The sequence below is a fragment of the Myxine glutinosa genome, chromosome 5, assembly GCF_964187855.1.
Source record: "Myxine glutinosa chromosome 5, kmMyxGlut1.1, whole genome shotgun sequence".
Taxonomy (NCBI): domain Eukaryota; kingdom Metazoa; phylum Chordata; class Myxini; order Myxiniformes; family Myxinidae; genus Myxine; species Myxine glutinosa.
Window position 1 is genome coordinate 30,436,504 of NC_136265.1, and position 14,859 is coordinate 30,451,362.

Below are 14,859 nucleotides of genomic sequence, written 5' to 3' on the forward strand. Positions count from 1 at the left end.
ATCATGGGTATATTACACTGTTTCGACGACAACAAACTTGTAATGTGCGAGGTTGTAAAAAAACGGGGGGGGTGCTTAACTTAATTCTTTGTGTATATATATTGTTTGGCTCATATCTCAAAATGAATTTGACGGCGATGGAAATTTCTTGAGGGATATTTATTTAGTTACTTCTGTGAGCCAAGGTGGTAGAAGGTGGACCCAATGCATCCATGTCTCTTTTATAAGTAAGACTTCTCTAAATGGAAGACTCACTCTTTTGCAAAATTGTCTGTCTATGTATCTGACATGACTCGAACACTTGTATAATCATCAGTCAAAGAAAGATCTACTTCTTTATATTACCTCTGCCTCCAAAAGTGTATGGTGGTTATGTTTTCACACGTGTTTGTTTGTCGGTCTGTCTGTTTGTCTATGGGCAGGATATCTCAAGAAGTTAGGGACGGATTCAAACAAAACTTGGTAGACAGATTGGGTGTGTGACAATAATGAATGGATTCGATTTTGTTGAAGATCTGGATCTGGTTATGAGAGTTTTTTTCGTTTTGCTATGTGAGCCTCGATCTTGTATACAAAAAAAAAAAAAAAAAAATTCTTCACTATTGAGATAGGGGGTCTAAAAACAATATATAGCACGATAATTCAAAAAGGTGTGGACAGATTATGACAAAACCTGGTGTATTTGTTGGGTAGGTGTCACGAACAAGCCGATTCGATTTTGGTTAAGGGCCGCATGCAGATCCGGCTCATCAGTTGGATACAAAATGTAAACTGTTTAGCCTGATGGTGGTATGCGGTCTACCGAGTGTCGATCAAGTTTAGTACGAAATGGACTTGATAAATTGCCGACACTTCAAACGGAGGAGCAAAAATAAACCACCGAAATTAGACGGAGGTTATGTTTTCACTCCTGTCTGTTTATCTATCTTTTTGTCTGTCTGTCTGTGAGCAGGATATCTCAAAAAGTGATTAATTGATTCGGATGAAATTTGTAGATCGGCTGGACGTGTGACAAGGGGAAATTGTTTCGATTTGCATGAAGATCCAGATCCGGATACTAAAATTCTTTCGTGATTCTTCACAATTGATAAATAGCACCAAATAAATGGCACGGTATCTCAAAGTTTTCGACGGATTCGGACGAAATTTGGGGGACTGGTTTGGTGTGTGACAGGGACGAATTGGTTCGATTTTACAGGAGATCATGTAGGTTCCCTGTGTAAAGTTCTCCACACTAATCCGTCTTAATCCCTGAAGTATCATCAATAAGTTTTATCATGGAAACTTTCATTCTTTTCCACTTTTGTACCTCTCTCCCCACTCGCATGGTGAAAGTACATGCAAGAGTAAATGGGCTGCTCAAAAATGTTGTTTGGCTTCCAAGGGAAGTCTTCATGCAAGTGCAAGTTTCCTGATTCATGTCTGTTTAAAAAAAAATGCATCCTTCTGTGTTGTTGCTTTTTTACATCCTTGTGACAAAAATCCTTTTTTCTGATCAATCTTCAGAGAGACGGACCCCGATCATAAGGATGTTGTCGTCCACCAAGAATACTGTCAGGTGCACTGCAAATTCTTCCCAGCAACAAAAGAGGTCTGTGGATTATAAACAGAAACATATTAATCGACAAGTACGAGTGAAGATTCCCACTTCTGAAGACATACCCAGGTGCACCACGTGCAATCAATCATTCAGTTGCATCTCAACCTATCACAATCACATGAGGACACATATTGACAAAATACCGTACACGTGTCATGTTTGCAACAAATCATTTAATAAGAACTCGTTCTACCGGGCACACATGAGGACACATTCTGGGGAAAAGCTGTACAAGTGCATTTTCTGCAATAGATTATTAAAATGGAAGTCAGCGTACCAGACGCACATGAGGATGCATACCGGAGAGAAACCGTTTAGGTGCACTTTGTGCGGCAAATCATTCAGTCAGACATCAAGCCGCCGGACGCACATGCGTACACACACGGGGGAGAAGCCATACAAGTGCAGTGTGTGCGACAAATCATTTAAACATTTGTCATCCCACCAGAAACACATGAGGATTCATACTGGGGAGAAGCCATACAAGTGCACCGTGTGCAATAAATCATTTCTTCAGTCCTCGACCCACCTGGTACACATGAGGACCCATACTGGTGAGAAGCCGTACAAGTGCACCGTGTGCAGTAAATCATTTAGTTATAACTCAAACTGCAAGAAACATATGAAGATTCATACCAAAGAGAAGTCGTTCAAGTGCAGCATCTGTCATAAATTATTCCGTACCATGGCGGACTGTAGGAATCACTTGAGGACCCATACTGGGGAGAAGCCATACAAGTGTGATATGTGCAATAAATCCTTCTGCAGCATGAAATACTGCAAGGTGCATATGAGGACCCACACTGGGGAGAATCGGTACAAGTGCAGTCTCTGTGATAAATCATTCCGTCACATCTCCACCTGCCGTGGACATTTGAGGACCCACACTAAATTACCTCATCAATTTGACCTTCTCATGGGCGGAGTCGGCTGTGCCTCCATATGAAGTGAGAGAAGGGATGCAAGGGGAGCATACACCAGAGACCGACTTGACAAGGCACCACCAGGTTTTAGAGGAGGAGGCAGTACACATAAAGGCAAAACCATGCATGCAGAATAGTCAGATAGCTTCACCATCCCACTCTCTGAAAAATCATGGAATTGCGAAGCAAAAGTGATCGTTGAAATTGGGGAAATTGTGCTCCTGTATGATCTGACATCCCTTGAGGGAGAACCAATAAAACGAAGCATTTTGACCGTGGAATTCGAAAACAAAAAGGAAAGGACTGCATTGCTCACAGAGGTGTGAGTACCCAGGGATGTTGGCCTAAATATTATCAAGTACCAGGATCTTTAAAATGAAGTCGAGAGAAAGCAGAAGCCGAGTTATGCCGATTTTCTTGGAGCTAGCCCAAGACCATGATCATCACAACTTGGTCCTTGAGAGGTTATCCGAGGGAAATTGAGGTAGATACCTGGGAGGAGTCCTTTTCACCTTCTGAAATGTGCAAATGGAGATTACAACGGATTCATATCTACCTAGTTTGAGCACCAATTGTTGACACCTTGTCCCACCCTTGTTTTATTTAGCAAAACGATATTGTTTTAGAATTCTTTTCTCCCCTTCTCTCATCTCTGATAGTCGCAGCCCTTTCATTTTCCATTTTACCGATTGTCCCCTCCCATTCTCCTGTGTATGAGATATGAAGAAGTTTGAAATGGCTGGATTTTAACAGTTACAGTTTCTGTAAATAACAGGTAACATCTCATACCAGGGCCACTGCATCAACGGCTCAGGCGCACTTCGAGAAATGATGCAACCAACAGCCACAGGCTGCATACGAAACAACAACTTTTCACTGAAAGAAAATCATTGTAGTTATGAAAAATGAAAACAATAAAAAGATAAAAATCTGCAGACTTTGATCATCTGACACTTATTACCATTATTGAGGGTCCAATATTGAAGATCTGGTCACCTGGACGATTGTTGGTTTGTGTAACATTGGTACGAGTTGGCTGCTGCTGTACAACGGTTGTGGACTGATGCGTATTGTTCGGAACAGCATCCTTTGCTGCAAGGGTTGTGACGCTCAATTACGCTGGTGATGGGAACAAGTAGAGAGGGAGGTTGAGGGGAGGAGCAGGACGGAGGGTCATTTTGGGAAAGGGAGGGATTGGAGAGGGGTGGGTTACTTTGAAAAAAATGAGTTGTTTTAAGTGTTTGATTTTGGAGTATTTGATTTTGTTTTTTAAATATTTTTTATTTTCTGTCAACTGCTTTGGGTTTTGTTTGTATAATTATTATTGCTTTGATTATAATTATTATCCCCACACTTTTAAAATAAAACAGGGACATTGTAACCGGGTCTTTGTCCGTCCGTCACGCTATCTCCTCCTAAACGTTGTGCAGAAATTCACCAAACTTGGGAGTTATGATCATCACATGGCAACAAGGTGCGAGAGCAGCATCATTTGTCGCTGTGCTCCTTGGGATCCTCTTGGAGCAGGGTCAAAAGGTCAAATACAATAAAATGAATTATGTGAATATTTATTAACACTTTTCAATGTAACTTTGTATATGCTATCAACATTGGTGGACACATGAAATATTGAACTCACTTTTGGGTTTGACCTCTGGTTCATGCATAAGGGAGTGGTGACAGGGGTCAAAAGGTCAAATACTAGAAAATGAATTATGTATAAATTTGGGTTATGTGGAATTCGAAAGTGGTTACCCCCCAAAATAGGTTATTTTGTTTTTGTTTGTTCGTTTAAAGTCTTCTATGATTACGTTTGTATGATTGTACATGCTGCCGTTATGGCTCCTGCTAATCCAGGATTTATCAACCATTGAAATTGGTTTAAAATACCGTCGTGTTCCTGGTGATTAAAATCGTCCAAGGAAACGGATTGCTGAACAAGCTTTAACTCCGAGGCGTTCAGTCAAAATATAGCGGAGAATACGCGTGGGGGCAAGTGGGGAGAGAAGCCGGAGCGCTTACCTTCACGGATCCCATTGGCAGTCTTCACCCTGTAATAAATCAACTCGAACAACACGGAATTAAAATGTACAAAAATAAACAGGTTTATTAAAGAAAATGCCGGTAACAAAGAAAACACAGTCAAATAACAATAAATTCCTAAATTGGAGTGCGCCCACACAGACACAGTACACAGACAAAGGGAAATATATTGATATAAAAATAAAAGGTGTGGTTGGCACTTATCTGTGAGCAGCTCCCGAATCTGGTCAGGAATTGTCTCAGGCCCGCGTGCGCGCAATCCGGACGCGGCTCCGGCCTTGGCGGGGAGAAGGCCTCAGTCTGCCCTCGTTTCACTACGGGCCTCGCACGCGAGCCGAACGGGTCGCGCCTGTCCACTCGCCATTCCTGCTTGGAAACCCATGGTTCTCAGTCCGTGGCTCTTCCTCTTCACAACCACTAGTAAGGTGTCGGCACACGATCGCTCGCGATGATGTCCAACAAAGAAGGGGCAAGAAGATGTCGATGCCGAGGGACAAAATGCTGATGCGGGGAGAGATCAAAATGCGACCCAAAGTCCAAAATGAGAAGGCGCAAGAGAGGAAAATGTCGGTCAGAACGTTATTTTAATGTCCAGGCACTGACGTCATCTCAACATGTCTCCGTGTCTGATTCAACCACTGCGTGCCACCTTACCAGTCCTTGGTGCCAACCAAATCCTTGCTCTTTGGGCGTGTCTCCATGGAGCTGCCTGTCCTGTGCGCTTACCAAGTCGGTGTAATCAGCAGTAGTGCTTCATGCCTGGCTTCCGGTTAGTTTTTATTAATTAGTGCATTTAAATGCACGATTCTGGCTCGGTGTCTAGTGCGGTGTCATAAGGAACAAAGGAATAAATTACAGAGGTAATTACAAACAGGGGATTAATTTACCCATAATCCCTCGCTAATTAACAAGCCCCACTCCTTGTGATGGGGATGAACATACAAGCTTAATCCGACACACGGTCTACTGGATCCCTACTTATGGTACATTGAGGTGGTTCTTCTTCTTCATGACAGTCGGAGCACACTAATCTATACACTCTACTTGAACTAAGGTATCCCTACCCCCCACAAATGTAACAATACCTTAAGCTCGTGTAATATATTGCTTTATTCTTCCAGGTGAGCGCCAGGGGTATTGCCCGTATTTTTGGGTTTAACGTCTGGTTCATGCATAAGGGGATGGTGACAGGGTTCAAACACAAGATTTTTGGTGGAACCTTTTGCCACCTTTCAATTTTGTTGTTGGTGGTAAGTTGGTGGTGATTTATGATAACTCGCCATTGATTTCGCTCTCGTTGTAGTGATTATTGTTTTGAGTCTGAGTTGTTTGAATGTCGCTGGAGGCATTATGTTTTTGGGTTGTCCATCTGTCCGCCCGTCCGTCCGTCTGTGATAGGTTTTCATTACCACGATAACTTGAGAACGGCTGAAGGGATCTTAATCAAACTTGGTGCAGGTATGTATTTTGAGGTAAATATGAACTGACTATATTTTGGGGTCATGAGGTCAAAGGTCAGAGGTCATGCTATGTAAAAAGACTGTTCCTGTGATAACTTGTGAACCAGTGATGGGATTCTGACCAAAGTTGGTAAAATATGTATTATGATGCAAATATGAAATGATTAAATTTTGCGGTCAAGAGGTCAAAGTCTGTAATAGGTTTATAACTTGAGAACTACTGAAGGGATATAATTTAAATGTGGTACAGGTATGTATAATGATGTAAAGATTAACTGATTATATTTTAGGGTCAAGAGGTCAAATGTCAAAAATCCTGTCAGGTAAGAATTGTGTTCCCAAGCTAATTTGTGAACCAGTCAAGGGATTTTTACCAAACTCAATATAATTATATATTACGATGCAAATATAAACTGATTCAATTTTGAGGTCAAGAGGTCAGAGATCATGTTAAGTAAAAATTACGTTCCTGTGCCAACTTGTGAACAAGTGATGGGGTTTTGAACAAATTTGGTGTAAGTATATATGATGTAAAGATTAACTGAGTAGGTTTTGGGGTCAAGAGGTCAAAGGTCAGAGGTCATGTCAAGTAAAAATGTGATAACTTGAGAACAGCTGAATGGATTTAAATCAAACTTAGTACAAATCTGTATAATGATGTAATAATGTTGGCGGAGGCATATAGGTCGACGTCGTGACGTCAGTGTCGGTCCAGTTTCACCTTCTTTTGCATTGAAAAAAGTCTTCGACCATCAAAGAAAGCCAGTGAGGCAGAAATGCATCCGTGAATTGATTCCCTTCCCAAGGGGTGAGATGACATTTCCAAAAAAAAATACTTCCAAACTCTCAAGCTTGTTATGCAGGCTGGCTGATACTGTGGGTGGTAGTGAAGCAGCTACAATTCCCTTCTTCTTCTTCTTCTTCTTCTTCCAGGATCAGGCTGAGGAGTTCTTTAAATTGGGAAGTTAAATTTGAACTTCAATATCCTCCCCACTCCACCCAGATGAGCTGTAACAGCAGGAAGCGTTTGTTCAGGGCGAGAGTACAAACTCCCGCCAATCTGTGTACGTAATAAATAAATATGATTATGTCGCACCTGAATCGGTGTGGATCTGAAATCAACTTTTACTTTACTGAGGGAAGAAAATAATTAAAATACGTGAAGAAGAAGAGTAACTTTTATGATAGATCCATCAGGTGTGTGATTAAAAGAGCGATTGTGTAAATAAATGAAAAGGTAAATGAGGAATGGTTAGCCTACCTTTGTATCCTACCTTACTTCCGGTCTATATCCACGTGTGTTCACGATTTGGGTCTTGGGGAAGTTTGTTCCATTGAGAGCCGGTTGGACCAATAGGGAGAGATCGACGTGGTTTGTTCTTCTTCCCCCTTATGGACTCCGTGCTGGGGGTCGTGAACCGAGACCCCCCGAGCTGCGCCCCCGATCCGCGATCCTCGGACTCCAAGTGGAGCTCTGATGGAGGGAAGAGAGGGGGTCCAGGAGGGGTTGATGAGATCTGTGGGTTCAAGATCCTGGACGTTCAGAACCTTCCTGTTGGAGGGGATGGGACACACCTGGGACCAGGTACGTGGTTCTCTCGTCCAGGTGAATAATATTGTGAAGTTTATACACCGCATGATTTACCTTTTCTCATTAATTTGTTCAACTGAACCTGTAAATGTTTTGTAAAGTTTCTCATCGGACGAGATGTTGAATCATCGTGTGTAAACCAAATGATGGTTCTCGCAGAGATTAAGATCCCCCTGACAAGGACATCGCAGACCCGACGCCACCCACAATTTTTAAATGAAATATTTAACCCAAAAAGAACCCAGAGGATCAAAAATACCGAAAGGATCCAAAAGAGCCCACCGATCCAAAAGAACCAGAGGACTCAAAATACTCAAATTACCCAGAGGACCAAAAATACTCAATGACCCTGAGAACCCCAAAAAACCCCTTCCAAACAACCCAAAAGACCCCTACCCAACAACCCAAAAGACCTTGATGATCCTGACAACTCAAAATATCCCAAAGACCCTGAGGACCCAAAAGACCCTGAAGACCCAGGAGACCAGTAAGGACCTTAAATACCCCAAAGATGCCCAAGACCTTTTAGACCCTATCGGACCCCATATGGCCTCTTTTACCTTACTGACCCTGAGACCTGCTTTTACCCTCAAGACCATTTAGACACCTATAGATCCCTTCACCATTTTTAGACACCTATAGATCCCTTCACCCTTTTTAGACACCTATAGATCCCTTCACCCTTTTTAGACACCTATAGATCCCTTCACCCTTTTTAGACACCTATAGATCCCTTCACCCTTTTTAGACCTTTACACTCCTTAAGTCCATTTAGACCCCTTAGACATTATCATTTTGACCCCCTACACCTTTCACACAGATTAGACACCTTGGATTTGACATCTAATCGTCCTGTTTCTTTCATCTAGTAAAACTGGACATCAAATGTTTAGTTCACGACATTCTCGTGTTAGATTGTTCATAAACATCCAGCAACATACCACCGTCTCTCGCGCTCTCTCTCTCTCTCTCTCTCTCTCTCTCTGAATCACTTCCTTTCCTCTCACCTGTCCCGGTCCTGGATTTTATTATCTTCAGTCAAATTCGATTTCCACCTTTTGTCCTGCTGTTCTGCCAGGAGGGAGGGTTATGCATCATGGAGCACACCCTCCACTTGTGGCCAAAATCCAACAATTTTGACTGTTGTATTTATTTGTAAATGAAGATGTTAAAGCGCGGCGTTACGCGCGCTGCTTGTGAGCAAGGAGGAAGCGGACAAGCGGTAACATATAAACGTCTTTATTGTAAGACTACACTGTAACTCTGAACTCCTCCGGGCTGGTCGCCCGGTGTATATCATGAGGCCACGCCTACCCCTCGGGCGTGGCCACCGCCCACTTGGTGCGTGGAATGATGTCACCACGCCAGTGGGCTTTTGTGTCCGCCACACGCGCCCCCCCAGAATTCCCGCGCACCTGGAGGGCCAGTTTGCGGGGCAGACGAATGACCCGGCCGAAGCGCCCCCTGGCGATCGGCGGCGTCCGGGGTGCAGGGATACCAGGTGGGATGCCCCTGGCTGCCCCTGGGATGGGTGCAGGACCGGGGGGGCGCCGTGGCGGCGGGGCTGGGCGGTGCCGGGGGTCCGCCCGCAGGAGGGCGGCCCCGACGGGGGGTCGGGCCACTGGCAGTGGATGGTCCACATCGAGGTGGGCCGGCTTGAGGCGGTCTACCGAAACGCGGTCAGGAGTACCGCCGATGTCCAGGGTGAAGTGCTTCGCCCCGGTCTCCAGCACGTGGAAAGGCCCGTCGTACGGGGGCCGCAGTGGTGTCCGATGGGCATCGTGGCGGACGAAGACGTACTCCGCCGTGCGAAGCTCCGGGGCGACGTGCGTCGGTGGGTGCCCGTGGCATGCCGTTGGCACCGGGGCGAACCTCTGGGCGGTCTCTTGCAGAGCGGAGCGCTGCTGTGCCGCGGACCATGGTGCCGTGGAGTCGGGGAGGAACTCGCCCGGCACCCGCAGCGGTTGCCCGAAGACCAACTCCGCCGTGGATGCGCGCAGGTCCTCCTTGGGCGCCGTCCGGAGGCCCAGCAGGACCCAGGGGAGCCTGTCGACCCAGCCGCCGTCGCGGAGGGTGGCCCGGAGCGCGGCCTTCAATGAGCGGTGAAATCGCTCACACAGGCCGTTAGCCTGGGGGTGGTAGGCCGTGGTTCGGTGCAGCCGGACCCCGAGCCCCTGCGCAACCGCCCCCCAGAGCTCCGAGGTGAACTGGGGGCCGCGGTCGGATGAGATGTCTGAGGGGGCGCCGAACCGGGCGACCCAGGTGGCGATGAAAGCCTGCGCGACATCGGCCGCCGTTGTCGACGCCAAGGGCACGGCCTCCGGCCACCGGGTGGTGCGGTCCACCATGGTGAGGACGTAGGTGAAACCCCGCGAGGGGGGCAGAGGTCCCACCAGGTCCACGTGGACGTGGTCAAACCGGCGTTCCGGCACCGTGAACGGGGCCAACGGGGCCTGGGTGTGCCGGTGCACCTTGGCGCGCTGGCACGCGAGGCACGTCCTGGCCATGCCAGACGAACTTGTCGGCGATCAGCCTTTGGGAGGCCCTCGCGCCCGGGTGGGACAGGCCGTGGATGGCGTCAAACACCTGGCGCTGCCAGCCCGTGGGCACAATGGGGCGAGGACGCCCGAGGGAGACGTCGCACAAGAGGGCCGCGCCCGCGCCGTCGAACGGCACCTCGGTGACGCGGAGGCCCGTGACGGCGGTCCGCAAGGCCTGGACGTCGGGGTCAGCGGCCTGGTCCGCTGCCATCCGGGCATAGTCGATGCCGAGGTGGACTGCGTGGGCGACGGCCCGGGAAAGGCAATCCGCCACCGGGTTGTCCTTCCCCGCGACGTGCTGGATGTCCGTCGTGTACTCGGACACGGCCGAGAGGTGACGCTGCTGCCGGGCCGACCACGGCTCGGTGACCTTGCCCATCGCGAAGATCAGCGGCTTGTGGTCGACGAAGGCAGTGGACGCCCGGCCCTCGAGCAGATGGCGGAAGTGCCTGACCGCCAAGTGAAGTCCGAGCAACTCGCGGTCGAAGGTACTGTAACGGCGTTCGGGCGGGCGAAGCTGCCGGCTAAAGAACGCCAGCGGTTGCCAAGCTCCACGCACCCATTGCTCGTGCACCGCGCCCACCGCGTAGTCCGAGGCATCGGTGGTGAGGGCGATCGGTGCATCGGGCGCCGGGTGCGCGAGCATGGTGGCGTTAGCCAAGGCGAGCTTCGCGCCCGTGAACGCCGTGTCCATCTGCTCGGTCCAGGTAACGTCGCCTTTGCCCGGCTTACCTCGGAGAGCTTCGTGCAGGGGGCGCAGGAGCTGGGCGATACGGGGCAGGAACCGATGGTAAAAGTTCACCATGCCCAGGAACTCCTGCAGCCCTCTGATCGTGCGGGGGCGCGGAAACTCCTTCACCGCCTCCACCTTGGCCGGCAGGGGGACGGCGCCGTGCCTGGTGACACGGTGCCCCAGAAAATCGATTGTGGCGGCGCCGAACCGGCACTTTGCGGGGTTCACAATCAGGCCATGCTGGCCCAGGCGTTCGAAGAGCGTGCGGAGGTGGCGTAGGTGCTCTTCGCGGGACGCGCTGGCGACGAGGATATCGTCCAGGTAGACGTAGACAAAATCCAAGTCGCGCAGGACGCTGTCCATCAGTCGCTGGAACGCCTGAGCCGCATTCTTCAGACCGAAGGGCATGCGCAGGAACTCGAAGAGTCCGAATGGCGTGATGACCGCCGTCTTCGGGACGTCCTCCGGCCTGACGGGGACCTGATGGTAGCCGCGTATGAGGTCCACCTTCGAGAAGAAGGACCTGCCCGCCAAACGGGCGGAAAAGTCCTGAATGTGGGGGACGGGGTAGCGGTCGGGAGTCGTGGCGTCATTGAGACGGCGATAGTCCCCGCACGGTCGCCATCCCCCGCCGGGCTTCGGCACGATGTGCAGCGGTGACGCCCAAGCGCTCTCTGAGCGCCGAACGATGCCGAGTCGCTCCAGGGTAGCGAACGCCGCTTTTGCCACCGCCAGCTTCGTCGGCTCGAGGCGGCGTGCCCGGGCGTAGACCGGTGGCCCGACGGTGGGGATGTGATGGGCCACCCCGTGCTTGACGGCCCCCGCCGAGAAGGTGGGCCGCGTGAGGGCCGGGAAGCCGGCGAGGAGGCGGGTGAATGCGTCCGCTGCCGGAAGCGTACAGACCAACGTGGCCGGAACCGAATCGTTCGGCAAGCCGCTTGGCAAGCCGCTCGTTGAGCTGGGCAACGCACACGCGAGCGAGCTGAACGTCTCGGCCTTGACAAGCCGTCTGCGCTTGACGTCGACCAGGAGCCCATTAGCGCACAGGAAGTCCGCGCCAAGCAGTGCCATGGGCACGTCGGCGGTGACGAACGTCCATCGGAAAACCTGCCCTCCAAACCGCAGAGAGAGGCAGCGTTTTCCGTACGTACGGATGGGCGTCCCGTTCACGGCAAGCAGCGCGGGGCCCCCACCCGCGGCGTGCTTGTCTGACGTGCCGGCGGGAATGACACTCACCTGCGCTCCCGTGTCGCACAGGTAACGGCGCCCGGAGAAGGTGTCCGTTATGAACAGCAGGCTGCTCGAACGGCCGGCGCTCATCGCCACAATTGAGCGCCGGCCCGGGCATTTCCCGACCCGTTGAAGGAGCACGGCGGATGACACCGCCGAGCTTCGTGGCCGAACTTGGCGTGGAACCAGCACCAGGTGGTGGAGCTGGAGGAGCGCGGCTGGCTCCGCCAGGCCGGTGGAGTCGACGGGTTTCCCCGCGGTGGCGGTTTTCGCCGCGGCGGTGGGCGGGGCGTGGCGGCGTTCACGAGGTGCGTATCAGCATGCTGCTGAACCTCAGCGTGCTGTAGAAGATGATGCTGTGGAACATCAGCGTCGAAGGCCGTGACGGCCACGCCAACGCTCGCCCGCGTGTCCGAAGCGGCGAAGTACTTGTCCGCCTCGGCCGCCAATGCTCGGGGTTCCGTTAGCCCGGTCCCGGCCAACGCGAGGCGAACCTGCGCTGGAAGTTGGCGACGGAAAAGCGCCCGGAATAGCGAACCGGGGGCTTCGTCGCCCAACAGTGACAGCATATGGTCCATTCGGACCGACGGGCGCGTCTCACCGAGCTCGGGGAGATCCAGGAGGCGGTCGGCCTGTGCGTCGTCCGTAAGGCTGAACGTGGCTAGGAGTAGCCGCTTGAGTGCCTCGTACTTGTGGCCGTCCGGTGGGTGGCGAAGGACGGACACAACTCGAGCGGCCGTGCCGGGCCCGAGGGAGGCGACGACGTGGCAGTAGCGCGTGTCATCGCCGGTGAGGTGCCGAAGCTGAAATTGGGCTTCGGCCTGGACGAACCAGACTTCGGCCTGAGCCTCCCAAAATTCCGGAAGTTTGACGAAGGCGGCCATGGCGATGGCGTCGCGTGTGGAAGGATCGCTCCGGCAGATCCAACGTCGAGGGTCACCAGTAAAGCGCGGCGTTACGCGCGCTGCTTGTGAGCAAGGAGGAAGCGGACAAGCGGTAACATATAAACGTCTTTATTGTAAGACTACACTGTAACTCTGAACTCCTCTGGGCTGGTCGCCCGGTGTATATCATGAGGCCACGCCTACCCCTCGGGCGTGGCCACCGCCCACTTGGTGCGTGGAATGATGTCACCACGCCAGTGGGCTTTTGTGTCCGCCACAATGTGACCGTTTATTCAGGGTGGAAATGACGACACAATAACAATTGCACAGGAATAATTGTTGCACAATTGCACGAGTAGATGTATTTACTCTTTAATGTAACGTGTATGTTCATAATCTTAATTTTATTACTCTCTGCTTTGTTTCTTGACAGAATCTTGTATTGTGGTGGTGAAGGTGGAACCTGAACCGACAAATGGTTCTCCCTCACAAGGTAAGCATCTAAATTAATGATAATATATTTAAGGTACTTTAATTTATGGTAATATATTGTCACGCAACTGCGATTAACATCAGAGTTATTTCATCATCATCAGAGTTCATTGGAATCTCCCTTGATGGAGCTATCTCCGAGGGCCTTTCACTCACTCACCGCAGACAGGTTGGTGGTCTTTCTGTCTTCTACCGACTCCTCTCCGGCCTTGCTCCCCCAGCTCTCTCTGTGCTTTGTCCCCCAAATATTCCTACAGGTCGCACAAGATCTGCCTGCAACCCTCTGATGGTTAAACTGCCGAAATCTCGGCTCTCTGCTCACCTTCACTCTTTCATTCCTCTTTTCTCCCGCCTCTGGAACGAACTCCCACACTCCCTTCAATCCCACTCCTCCCTCCAGGTCTTTAAAACGGCTGTTCACCACCATCTCTTATCTTTCCCCATCCAAAACCTTGATCTTTTCTACCCCCACTAATTCACCCCAGATCCACCTTGTTTGAAATTCCAACTTCTTTCCTGGAAGTCCCGGCAGTGTCCATATGTTTTATACCTCTCCCACCCCCCCTTCCCATGCCTCCCCCCCCCCAAAGCCCTCTCCCTCCCACAGATCTCTCGATGTCCCTGCTCTCAGATGTTGTGTTTGTGTTCCTCCCCCTCTCGCCCCATCTTTTCTACCGCTCCCCATGTTATATGTTTTATGTGTCGGTTTGTCTTTCTGTGTGATTAATGTTAGCTCTTTCACGAGCCTCGATGTTGTATACAAAAAAAAAAAAAAAAGGTTGCGGAGGCCGATTACGAAGCTTTAACTCTCGAGGCGAAAACTCAATAGCGGATTCCAAAACCTAAGCACGTGGAATGGAGGGAAACGGCAAGGGCCCCACAGCCTTACCTATTAAAATCAAACAGGAAACTGCGTTCAGATATATACAGAAAATAATACAACGATTTATTAATGAAAAGCAAAGACAGTGGAAAAGCACGTGCCGGTAATAAAATAAGGTAGCTAAATCGGGATCCCGCACTCCAGACCTCAAATACAAAACGGGGGAGATGAATACGAAAATAACACGTCTTTTATGTAAAGTGTATTCGCGGATACGGCCTTATCTCGTCCTTGTCGTCTTGGGGGCTGCCGTCCAACACCCGGTTCCTTTTGTCCTGCGGCACGCCTCACTCCAAGTTCCAAAGCCCCGAGCACCGAGCACCAAGCACCGATCACCACGAGGTCCCACAGCAGGCTAGCGCGAATCCACCCAGCAAAAAGGAGCGAGCTCCAACCACCTCGACGGCGATCTTCCACATGACAGCCAACTCAACCTGGGCCAGGACCCTGCTCACAAGCCAACTCAGGATCGCACCGGGA

General features: G+C 50.3%; 1 protein-coding gene across 1 annotated transcript; it reads left to right on the plus strand.

Moving 5' to 3' along the window:
• Positions 1 to 1,517: 1,517 nt before the first annotated feature.
• Positions 1,518 to 2,642, plus strand: LOC144892009 (uncharacterized). The gene has a single exon (XM_078777167.1). The coding sequence runs from the start codon at positions 1,530 to 1,532 to the stop codon at positions 2,544 to 2,546; it is 1,017 nt and encodes a 338-aa protein (XP_078633293.1). The 5' UTR covers positions 1,518 to 1,529; the 3' UTR covers positions 2,547 to 2,642.
• Positions 2,643 to 14,859: the final 12,217 nt, after the last annotated feature.

Bases quoted from the DNA above. Each gene is read 5' to 3' on its own strand.
- LOC144892009 (XM_078777167.1), top strand. From the start codon at position 1,530: ATGTTGTCGTCCACCAAGAATACTGTCAGGTGCACTGCAAATTCTTCC.